The sequence below is a fragment of the Leucoraja erinacea genome, chromosome 30, assembly GCF_028641065.1.
Source record: "Leucoraja erinacea ecotype New England chromosome 30, Leri_hhj_1, whole genome shotgun sequence".
NCBI classification, from domain to species: Eukaryota; Metazoa; Chordata; class Chondrichthyes; order Rajiformes; family Rajidae; genus Leucoraja; species Leucoraja erinaceus.
This window is the reverse complement of record NC_073406.1, coordinates 26,718,301-26,731,073: the sequence shown is the minus strand read 5'-3', so window position 1 is coordinate 26,731,073 and position 12,773 is coordinate 26,718,301. Positions and strand designations below refer to the sequence as shown.

Here is a 12,773-nt window from a genome sequence, read left to right as displayed (position 1 = left end):
CGGTTCATTAAGAGGGGGGAAGATAGAGCATGAAAGAAAGCTTGCGGGAAATATAAAAACTGACTGTAAAAGCTTCTACAGATGTGTGAAGAAGAAAAGATCAGTGTAGACAAATGTGGGTCCCTTACAATCAGAAACAGGTGAGCTTATAATGGGAATCAAGGAAATGGCAGACCAGTTAAACAAATGCTTTGGTTTTGTCTTCACTAAGGAAGACATGAGCAATCTCCCAGAAATACTAGGATCTAGCGTGATGGTGGAACTGAAGGAAATCCTCATTAGTCAGGAAATGGTGTTAGGCAAACTGTTGAGACTGAAGGCAGATAAATACCTTGGGCCTGATGGCCTGCATCCTAGAGTACTCAAGGAGGTGGCCCTAGGAATTGATGATCATTTTCCAATGTTCTATAGACTCAGGATCAGTTTCTGTGGACTGGAGGGTAGCCAATATAACCCCACTTTTAAAAAAAAAGGAGGGAGAGAGAAAGTGGGGAATTATAGACCAGTTAGCCTTACATCGGTAGTGGGGAAGGTGCTTGAGTCGATTGTTGAAGATGTAAAAGCAGCGCATTTGGCAAGCGGTGACAGGATCGGTCAAAGTCAGCATGGATTTATGAACCATGGGGAAATCATGCTTGACTAATCTTAGGAATTTTTTGAGGATGTAACAAGTAGAATGGATAAGGGAGAGCCAGTGGATGTGGTGTATCTGGACTTTCAAAAAGCCTTTGACAAGGTCTCACACAAGATATTAGTGTGCAAAATTAGAGTACAAGGTATTCGAAACATAGACGTAGAAACATAGAAAATAGGTGCAGGAGGAGGCCATTTGGCCCTTTGAGCCAGCACTGCCATTCATTGTGATCGTGGCTGATTGTCCCCAATCAATAACCCGTGCGTGCCTTCTCCCCATATCCCTTCATTTCACTAGCCCCTTAAAGCCCATGTATTGACATGATTAGAAAACTGGTTAGCAGACAGGAAGCAAAGAGTAGGAATTAACTGGTCCTTTTCAGAATGGCAGGCAGTGACTAGTGGAATGCCGCAAGGCTCGGTGTGGGGACCCCAGTTATTTACAATATACATTAACGATTTAGACAATGGAATTAAATGTAACAACGCAAGTTTACGGATGACGAAAATCTGGCTGGAAGGGCCTAATGACCTACTCCAGCACCTATTTGCTATGTTTCTATGTCAGCAGTGTGCTGGGACTATACCTTTGGCAATGACTGCAGAATGGGCAGTTCTGGAGGTGTCAGTGAAGTGGCTGGTGGGGTGGGTGCTGGAGTATCCACACTTGTTCTGACGCTGGGGCTTTTGGTTGCAGTGTGCTGGGCCAGTACGTTTGGTAACGACTGCAGCTTGACCTGTGAGGACTGTCGGAATGGCGGCTCCTGTAACGAGGCTGAGGATGGCTGTGTTTGCCCAGAGGGGTGGACTGGTCTGCTGTGTAACCAGAGTAAGTAGTTCCCAAACTCCCACTCGCTAAATGTCTTACAACTAAAGCAAATGCCTTTGATTTAGAAACGTTGGTGCCTGAGGTGAACACGTCAGTGTCACTCCTGGAGAAAGGCTCTGGGTTCACAGTGGACGTGCCTGGGAGGGAGCTCGGTGAGTTGTGCCACTGACAACTGGAATTCCCTGGATGCTCAGCTCTTCTGTAGTCACAGGGCACCAACCACAGAGAGAAACCTGGAGCAGATCAACACAGCCACCCTCTGTGTAAGATGGAACTGCAGATGCTGGTTTAAACCAAAGATAGACACAAAAAGCTGGGGTAACTCAGCGGGTCAGGCAGCATCTCTGGAGAGAAGGAATGGGTGATGTTTCGGTTCAAGACTCTTCTTCAGATGCCCTTTGGATCTCCATCACTGAGGGCCACTGTCATTGAGTCAAACAGCACAAACAGCACGGGCAGCACAGGCAGCACAAACAGCACAAACAGCACAGGCAGCACAGGCAGCACAGGCAGCACAAACAGCACAGGCAGCACAAACAGCACAAACAGCAGCACAGCACAGGCAGGCAGCACAGGCACAGGCAGCAGGCAGCACAGGCAGCACAGGCAGCACAGGCAGCACAAACAGCACAGGCAGCACAGGCAGCACAAACAGCACAGCACAGGCAGCACAGGCAGCACAAACAGCACAGGCAGCACAGGCAGCACAGGCAGCACAAACAGCACAAGCAGCACAGGCAGCACAGGCAGCACAGGCAGCACAGGCAGCACAGGCAGCACAAACAGCAGCACAGCACAGGCAGCACAGGCAGCACAAACAGCACAAAAACAGCACAAACAGCACAGGCAGCACAGGCAGCACAAGCAGCACAGGCAGCACAAACAGCACAGGCAGCACAGCACAGGCAGCACAGGCAGCACAAGCAGCACAAGGCAGCACAAACAGCACAGGCAGCACAAACAGCACAGGCAGCACAAACAGCAGCACAGGCAGCACAAACAGCACAAACAGCACAGGCAGCACAGGCAGCACAGGCAGCACAGGCAGCACAAACAGCACAGGCAGCACAGGCAGCACAGGCAGCACAAACAGCACAGGCAGCACAAACAGCACAGGCAGCACAAACAGCACAGGCAGCACAAACAGCACAAACAGCACAGGCAGCACAAACAGCACAGGCAGCACAGGCAGGGGGGGGGGGGGGGCAGCGAGAGGGAGAAGGGGAGAGAAGGGGAGAAATGGGGAGAGAAGGGGAGAGAAGGGGAGAGAAGGAGTGGAGACACTTTTAAGAAGCCAGACAAAGAGGATTACAAGAGAGAGCTAGAGGAACAATAAAAGACAATGAAGGAAGTTTGTGTACAGCTGGTTAATGTTGGTGCTGGCACGTGGTAAAGTTGCAATGGATATGAAAGTTCCAATATATGTGAAGTTATCCATCTCCTCTTGTATTTGTCCTTGTGCCCGGTGGGTGGGTGGCACGGTGGCGCAGTAGTTAAGTTGATGCCTTAAGGGGCCGTCCCACTGCGGCGACCTAATTCCTGAGTTCAGACAACTTTTAATAAAGTTTAGCGGGCATTTAACATTGCCGGTCGGTTTACTAACCTTTTTTTTCTCAACGAGCTTTACCTTCGACTACATTCGATTTCCTTCGATTACCTACGATAGCATTACGACCTACTACGACCTACCTCGACTGAACCTACGAGTAAAAAAACATCAATTTTTTCCATGGCGACCTTTTTTTCTCGCGGGCATTTTGCAGCATGTTGATAAATACGCAGCGACCTAGCTGAGGCCTCGAGTATGCGGGGACTACTCTCGAACATGAAGGAGAGTTACAAAGACCTCCTAGGACCTCGTGTCGACCATACTGCGAGTATGAGTCGAGGGCAAACTCGTCTGAACTCAGGAATTAGGTCGCCGCAGTGGGACGGCCCCTTAAGGCATCAACTTAACTACTGCGCCACCGTGCCACCCACCCACCGGGCACAAGGACAAATACAAGAGGAGATGGATAACTTCACATATATTGGAACTTTCATATCCATTGCAACTTTACCACGTGCCAGCACCAACATTAACCAGCTGTACACAAACTTCCTTCATTGTCTTTTATTGTTCCTCTAGCTCTCTCTCTGTAATCCTCTTTGTCCCGTCCAACAGACCATGCCTTGGTAACCTGCTTTCTCTCTAGCATACCCAAAAGAATCGTGGGCTATGGAAAATCCTGTTTTTTCCTTGACAAGGAGATTTTATTCAATGATCAGGTTACAGCATTCCGAAAAGATCAACATTCCCCTGCAGTTTGCAAACATCAGTCAATTAGTCATCAGAGTACAACATTCTCATCCTTATCCACAACCCCCTCCCCAACCCTGCGGCAAACAACGTTTACAGGAGGCCTCCAGAGTCCCCATGGACACTGTGTATTCCCTCTCCAGGGACACGCATGCCCAGGGTAGTAGACTGGGGCAGAACCCTTGACTGCCCGCAGCCTGGACTCGAGAATGGCCATCTTGACCTGACCCAGGAGCAAACCGACAGGGAAATATGGAATTCCTGCTTGGTTGCAACCATCAAACTGTGTCCCGACGCTAAAAGGAACATAACATTCTGTGTTGTTTACTCCATCTTTGCCAACTTTTACCAGATTTCTGTTTTGGGAGTCATTGCTTTGCCATGGGGAGGACATCGGCCAACACTTGCTTGTGTTGGAGACAAGTGGTTTGGCATCAATTCCCCTGATTCCAGGGGCTCTGACACTTACAGCAGCCCCGAGACCAGCACATCCCAACATTCAATGGCGGATCCTCCATGATGGTGCCTCTGCAACTCAGTGTAGGTAGCGTGGAAAAACTAAACTGTTTAGTTGACCGAGTCCGCACCGATCAGCAATCCCCGCACATTAACACTACCCTACACACACCAGGGACAATTTTACATTCATACCAAGCCAATTATTCTACAAACCTGTATGTCTTTGGAGTGTGGGAGGAAACTGAAGATCTCAGAGAAAACCCACGCGGTCACGGGGACAACGGGTCTTTGGCGCTGTAAGGCAGCAACTCTCCCGCTGCGCCACTGTGCAGCCTATTTAATTAATTAAATAGAGTTCAATTAAATAGCAAACCTGCAGTGCTGTGAAAGGTTAAATTGAACAGCAGTTGGTTTGAACAGTCGAGGAGAGGAATGCTATTTACAAGGGGCTGAGCAAGTGATTACTCTGCTGTGATGATGTTAGATGTCTGTGAGAATTTACTTCACCACAACTCAAGACAGGGACATTCCGCAACTAATTGCTGCATTGTAAACGCAGCAAACTGAGAGAACAAAATATCAGCCCCGATCATGGCGTGCCCGACTGCTCTTGAAGATGGCAAATAGCAGTCCGATCAACTGTTGTCTGCAGAAATATACAAATTGTTGGATGTTAAAGGCAATGAGAGATCTTTAGCTACTAATGGGAATCAGGGAATGACAATGTTGTCACCCTTATCCACAATGCACTCGATTCTCCCCGTGGCCGCGAGAGTCCCTGTAGACACCGCGCGCATGATCCTACTCCAGTGACACGTGGGCACAGACGTGGGCCGGGTGAGGGGCAGGCAGTCGACTCGGGCAGAACCCTCGACTGCCCACTCACTGCCTCCACCTGTGAATGCCAACTTGGCCTAGCCCAGGTGCAAACTGACAGGGAAATATGGCATTATTAGGGTCTTAAGGGAATTCGGTTAGGGCAGGAAAGTGGTGCTTGAAGAAAAGATCAGCTATGATCTGATTGTAGGGTGGAGCATGAGGGCCGAATGGCCTACTTTGCCCGTTTCTTATGTCATCATGTACAGAGAGATGTGGCAGTCATGGGATACAATGATGATGTGGTTAACTAATAACAGGAACTGGTCTCAATTTTACTTCGGAGTCATGTGAGTGACTACGTGAAGAAGGGCCGTCCGTCTGCGTGCGCGTCATTACGTCTGAACGCAACGCGCACGACGGACTGGCAGAGGCACTGGGTCCTCCCAGCCGTCGGGATTTTCAAAAAACAAGCGGCAGGTAAGGAAAGTTGAACTACTAACCTGCGTTCTTTTCGGGCTTGAAGCTGTTTGTAATTTCAGAGCCCAGATGTCGAGGAGACGGTCCGCGGGGAAGTCGGCTGCCGAAGACCGCAGCATTCCCAGTAGCGGGCGACGGTCTTGTCCCCGACATTACCGCCGGCAGCAGAACCGGCAGCAGCAGCAACTTGGTGCGGGAAAGCTCCGTGGTGGTCCCAGCGGAACGTAAAACCACCCGCAAGTCTGACAGACCCGTTGACTCAGATTAGTCCGGGGAAGAGGGACACCCTCCCTCAACGGAGAGCGTCCGAGGATGACTCTCCCACATGGAGCAACTTATGGAGAAGTTGCTCCATAATGATCTGCTCCGAAGGAGGGAGCAGTATCAGCACGGGCCCTACAGCAGACCGTGCCAGGAGCCTCGCACATGGGGCAGCCCAATGTCTTCAGTCGACTCGGCAGAACCCTCGACTGCCCACTCACTGCCTCAACCTGTGAATGCCAACTTAGCCAAGCCCAGGTGCAAACTGACAGGGAAATATGGCATTATTAGGGTCAAGGGAATTCGGTTAGGGGGGAAAGGGGAAAGGGCCGAATGGCCTACTTTGCCCGTTTCTTACATATGGTGAAGAAGGGCAGTCTCTGAATCAGAGTAGCTGTTCCGGGTGGATGTCGGGGGGGGGGGGGGGGACCCGGGTCAGGACCGCCGCATTGGGGGGGGGGGAAGGGGGGGGGGGAGGGGGCCCAGATGTAGAGTGAGACGGGGGAGGACGGGGCTCTCCCACATGGGGGGGGGGACTCAGTTGGGGGGGGGAGGACGACCTCTCACACATGGAGCAAGGGGGAGCAGTATCCAGGGGGGGGGGGGGGAGCAGTATCAGCACATGGGGCCTCCCAATGCAGGGGGGGGGGAGCCTCGGGGGGGGGCAGGGGGGGGGGGGGGGGGGGGGGGGGGGGGGGGGTGGCACCTTCACAGGGACCAGCAGAAGAAGTACCTCTGCAATCATCCAGTTTTTCTATCACAACACCACTGGATACTTCCCTGGATGAAGATCTAGCTAATAATATCAATTACCCAGCATCCCATCAACTTTAAGGCCTGGCCATGGAATGACCATGAACAGGTACCCCCCACCAGCTACTGTGCTTCCCTGAAGGTCCAAGCAGTGAACCATGTTATCTTGGGACAGATTGGATCTATCATCCAAAATAAGAAGTAAAATTCCAGAAGGTATTAAACCTACTGGGGTCTGGGATCACACCATTTGCAGGAGGAGTGGAAGATGGACTCCTCACTGACAGAGAACAGGACACAATGGCACTATTGTGTAATGCCCACTTTGAGAGAAATTCTATTCGGAAGAATGCAATCAAACCATTGATTAACTCGAAGTTCGCTGTCCTGTGTAAAGCCAGCAATGAGTTAATCAATGGTTTGTCCATCCCGCAAACTACCTGTTCGGGGAAGACCTGCCGAGACAGGTACGGGATGTGGACAACGAGGCAAGAACGATCCACCTAATAACCAGAGGTCAGGTTACCCCAAAAGGGTTCACCGCCAAGGATGCATCCTTACAGCTCTCGGCGTTTTACACCTAGAGGGCCAGGCACTGGAGGAAGACCCACACCGGAGTCAAGGTTTTTTTTAGGGGCAGATCCCAGCCGGCCCACAGCGAGGATGAGGAGAGAACAACCACCAGTTCTACTCCAAAACCTTGCGCACAAAAACCAGTGCCATACCGCCAGTAACGTCAGAGGTAAGTCAAACCAGTTCCTTAGGGAACACCCCAGACAAGCCTCACATACTGGTGGGAGGAAGGTTAAAATATGTTTTGAAAGAATGGTGTTGGGTCACAACGGATCCGTTTGTACTGCACAGTATAGAAGGGTTCAAAATTGAGTTCATTTTGAATTCCTCAACACCCACAAAATTTTTTGCACATAGGTGTTCTCTCAACAAGAAACATGGATATACAGGAGGAAATTGGAACTTTACCTGACAAAAATGTCATTGAGAGGTCACATACAGAACCTCACTAATTTATATCCAATATATTCTCAAAAGAGAGAAAAGATGGTTGGTCCGCATCATTCTGGATCTTACGGAACTTGAAAAACATATGTGCAATATAAAAATTTCAAAATGGACAATATTGGAACAGCAACTCAGTTGGTTTCCACAAATGGTCAAATGGCATGCATCAACCTCAAAGATGCATACTATTCGGTGTCTATTCACAAAGAACAGGAGATATTTGAAGTTTAACTGGATGGGTCAATTATGGCAATACATGGCTCTGCCAAATGGGTTGACATCAGCTCCTAGACTATAGACTAAACAACTGAAACCAATTCTGGGTCTACTAAGGTCTCAGAACCACATAGTCATGGCATATTTGGATGAAATTTTAATTTTGGAGTCACCAAGAATTGGCAGAAGCATCAGTCAAAACAAACCAAAACCCTGTTTGAAAGACTTGGTTACCTCATCCATCCAGTTAAATCAAAATTGACACCTACAAGGGTAATTGATTACCTAGGATTTACTATCAAACACAGTAAATATGTTGGTGACTTTGCCAAGGGGCAAACAACAAGATTTGAGTAAGCCTGCTATGACCTGACAGTCAAATACTAGCCATCTATCAGGCAAACAGCGAGTGTAATTGGCAAATAGTAGCTGCATTTCCAGCAGTACGTCACGGGCCTTTTGCATTACCAGAATTTACAGCAAGCAAAGGAACGAACACTCAGATTCCATGCAGGCAGAATTGGCAAAACTATGGATTGCCATCGGAGGCCATTGTTGAATAACTATGGTGGATAACGAACGTGAGACAGCTCAAGGGAAATCTTGCTCGAAAGCCATCGGTGGTTCTTCAGACCAATGCAAGCGGCTAAGGATGGGGAGCCACAAACACAGTCTAGAGCTGTGGGGGCAGATGGAATGAGCAGTAGTCTATAATTCCACAACACATGGAATCAATTACCTAGAATTGTTGGGGGCACAAAATGTACTCAAGGTTTTCTGTAGCAACATGCAACTTGTGCTTGTTCAAATTCAGATTGATAACACCACAGCGATGGCATATATCAATCACAAGGGTGGTGTAAAATCTGTATCCTGCGACAGATTGTCAAACCTCATTTGGCACTGTTGCATCGAGAGGGATATTTGGGTTACGGCGGTCTATCTACCAGATAGATATAACACGGTGACAGATGCTAGATCACGAATGTTTAATGATAACACAGAATGGATGTTGAATCGGGCAGTATTTAACGAAATAACTACACGATTTGGCATACCAGATATTGATCTGTTTGCATCTAGGCTAAACCATCAGTTACCCAGATATGTGTCCTGCAAGCTGGATCCAGGAGCAAAGGCAGTGGATGCTTTCTCCCTCAATTGGGAAGGAATGTTTATGTATGCTTTCCGCCAATTTGTCTCACAAACCGATGCTTGACCAAAATCAAGCAAGACTAAGCCACAGGCATATTGGTAGTGCCAGATTGGCCTACTCAAGCCTAGTCCCCAAATATTTAGGGAATTATAGTCCAGCCAGTTATGGCTGTACCCAAGAGCAGGGACCTCCTAGTGAACCCAGTTACAGGGAGCAATCATCCACTACATGAACGTATTAACTTGTTGGTCTGCAGATTCTGAGGAGGCCATTTCAAGGCATAGGATTGTTCGAACAAATACAACACAGTTCGGATAACGGATGTCTTGGAGTTCCTATCAACTCTGTACTATAACTATAAACAAAGTTATAATGCAATCAATAGTGCCAGAGGCGCACTCTCCTCCTATCTGATGCTGGAAGCAGGGCACGGGTCGATAGGAACGCACCCCTTTACAACAAAATTTATGAAGGGAATTTACAATTTAATACCTCCAAGGCCAAGGTACATGGACACATGGGATGTGAGCATGGTACTAACCCTACTTCGACAGTGGGGACCGCCTATGGCCTCATCATTATAAAAAATAACCCTGAAGGTGGTATGCTGATGGTACTACTAACAGTACAAAGAGTCCAGACACTGCAAAAGCTACGATTGGACTGCATGACCACCAATATGAACAACATAACATTTGTAATCAGGAACCTGATAAAACAGAGCAGGCCAGGAATGCCAGGGATGAAGATCCAGTTCTTGGCATATCCAGAGGACCAACGGTTGTGTGTGTGGTAACATACTAACACCACTATCTGAGAGTTACGGAGAACCTCAGAGGCTCAGAACAATCGGTCCTCATCAGCCATAAAAAAACCACATCAGAAGGTATCAACTTAAACCATCTCCAGATGGTCAAAGGAGGTAATGGCGGTAGCAGGAGTGAACAATCATATAGTTAAATCTCATTCCACCAGGGCTGCATCTACGTCGGCAGCAAGAGCTATGGATGTGTCCCTTGACGACATCCTAGTGGCTGCAGGATGGATGAATGAACGAACGGTCCACCGGTTTTATAACAAACCCATAACCGGACTGGGGGTGTTTGCACGTACCATTATAAGTTCTGTTCCCTAGTTTCCCCCCAAGGTTGGAAGGGGTAACTATTTTTTTTCAATTTTCTTTCATTTAAAGCCTCAGTGTCTTTACTTAACTATGTAATGTCTGAATGCTTTAATGATTACACTCATCCATGGTCAATCCATTCAGTGTGGGACTCCTGGATTCGTATCCGGCATAAAATCACAGCGCTTTGAAATCTTCACGTAGTCACTCACGTGACTTCGAAGTAAAATAGTAAGATTATAACCATATAACCATATATAACAATTACAGCACGGAAACAGGCCATCTCGGCCCTACAAGTCCATGCCGAACAAATTTTTTTCCCCTTAGTCCCACCTGCCTGCACTCATACCATAACCCTCCATTCCCTTCTCATCCATATGCCTATCCAATTTATTTTTAAATGATACCAATGAACCTGCCCCCACCACTTCCACTGGGAGCTCATTCCACACCGCTACCACTCTCTGCGTAAAGAAGCTCCCCCTCATATTACCCCTAAACTTCTGTCCCTTAATTCTGAAGTCATGTCCTCTTGTTTGAATCTTCCCTATTTTCAAAGTGAAAAGTTTGTCCACATCAACTCTGTCTATCCCTCTCATCATTTTAAAGACCTCTATCAGGTCCCCCCTTAACCTTCTGCGCTCCAGAGAATAAAGACCTAACTTATTCAACCTATCTCTGTAACTTAGTTGTTGAAACCCAGGCAACATTCTAGTAAATCTCCTCTGTACTCTCTCTATTTTGTTGACATCCTTCCTATAATTGGGCGACCAAAATTGTACACCATACTCCAGATTTGGTCTCACCAATGCCTTGTACAATTTTAACATTACATCCCAGCTTCTATACTCAAACGATTAAACGAGAACTTACCAGTTTGAAGTTTGATCTTGATTTTATGAGGAGTTACGATGAGCGATTATGTGCCCACCGCTCCCACCCTCATACTATCAAGGTCAGATGGAAGTTCTAGTATCTTCACAATCTTACTATTCTCAGGTCTTCTTTCTATCTGTGATTTAACACCGCTGCTTTGAAGATTGACGCGCACGCAGACGGACGGCCCTTCTTCACGTAATCGCTCATCGTAACTCCTCGTAAAATCAAGATCAAACTTCAAACTGGGAAGTTCTCGTTTAATCTTACTATTAGTCACCCACCCCACTCATTGACATATAATGACACAACATGGAAACAGGGCCTTCAGCTGTACTTGCCCATGTTGACCAAATTGTCCCATCTACACTAGTCCCACCTGCTGACATTTGGCCCATATCCCTCTACACCTTACCCTATCCATGTCCCTGTCCAAATGTTTTTTTTTAATTTTGTGTTAGTACCTGCTTCAAATATCTCCTCAGGCAGCTCATTCCATATACCCACCTCCCTCAAATTCCTAATAAACCTTCACCACAAACCTATGTCGTTTGGTTCTTGAATCCCCTCCTCCAGGTAAAGTCCCTGTGCATCTACCCAATCTATTTCCCTCATGATACACCTCTATAACATCATCTCCCCATCCTCCTGCGCTCCTTGGAATAAAGTCCTAGCCTGCCCAGTAGCTCAGGCCCTTGAGTCCTGGCAACATCCCCGTAAATCTTCTCTGTGTTCTTTCCAGCTTGACAACATCTTTCCTATAACATGCTGACCATAATGGACCACAACACTCCAAATGTGGCATCGCCAACATCTTGTCCAACTGTGACATAACATCCCAATCTCTCTACTCAATACTCTGACTGATGAAGGCTAATGTGCCAAAAGCCTTGTTGACCACCCTATCTACCTGTAACACCACTTTCAAGGAACTAGGTGCCTGCACTCCTCTCCAAAACTGCCCACAGCCCTGCCTTTCTCTATGAAGATCCTCCCCAGGTTTGACTTCCCAAATTGCAACGCCTTGCACTTATCTCCATTAAGCTCCATTAACTGTTCCGTACCCCACTTGCCCAAGTGATCAAGATCTTGCTGTAATCTCTGACTACCATCTTTGCTATGTACAATACCATCCACTTGAGTGTGCCCTGCAAATCTACTTACCCTGCCTTGTACGTTCTACGTGATTCCCACATTATCTGGCTGTGATACCAATTTGGCTTTTGCACATTTCCTACATTAGAACATAAGACACAGAAACGTGCAGTGCAGGAACAGGCCCTTCTGCCCACAATGTCTGTGCCGAAAATGAAGCCAAGATAAACTAGTCCTATCTGGCTTCACACGATCAATATCCTCCATTCCCTGCATATCCATCTGTCTATCTAAAAGCCTCAAATGCCATAATCTTATCTGCTTCCACCACCACTCCTGGCCGTGTGTTCGAAGCACCACCCTCTTTAAATCTTTGCCTCTTTCACCTTAAACCTATGCTCTCCAGCATTAGATATTTCCAGCCACGGGAAAAAGGTTCAGACAGTCGACCATGTCTACGACCACGTGCATCTTAATCTTGTGGATCAGCCTACCATGGGGGACTTCATCAAATGCTTTACTGAGATCCATGTAGTCACCCACCATCTTACCCTCATCAATCTCCTTCGTCACCTCCTCCGAAAACTCAATCACGTTAGTAAGACACAACTTGCCACGTACAAAGTCTTGTTGACTGTCCCTAATTAACCCAATCTCTTCCAAATGGGAGTAATTCCTATGCTGAGGCTTACCATCCGAGGAAACATCGAACCTTACAACACAGGAACAGGCCCTTCATCCCACAATGTCTGTA

At 47.6% G+C, this 12,773-nt stretch overlaps 1 protein-coding gene across 2 annotated transcripts in view; it reads left to right on the top strand.

The window, feature by feature from the left end:
- LOC129711769 (multiple epidermal growth factor-like domains protein 6) overlaps positions 1-12,773 on the top strand; it is a 552,574-nt gene that overhangs the window by 442,949 nt on the left and 96,852 nt on the right. For both annotated transcript variants that reach the window (XM_055659700.1, XM_055659701.1), the window contains one exon: positions 1,331-1,462. In XM_055659700.1, the coding sequence (XP_055515675.1) occupies positions 1,331-1,462 (132 nt within the window). The remainder of the gene's footprint in view (positions 1-1,330; positions 1,463-12,773) is intronic.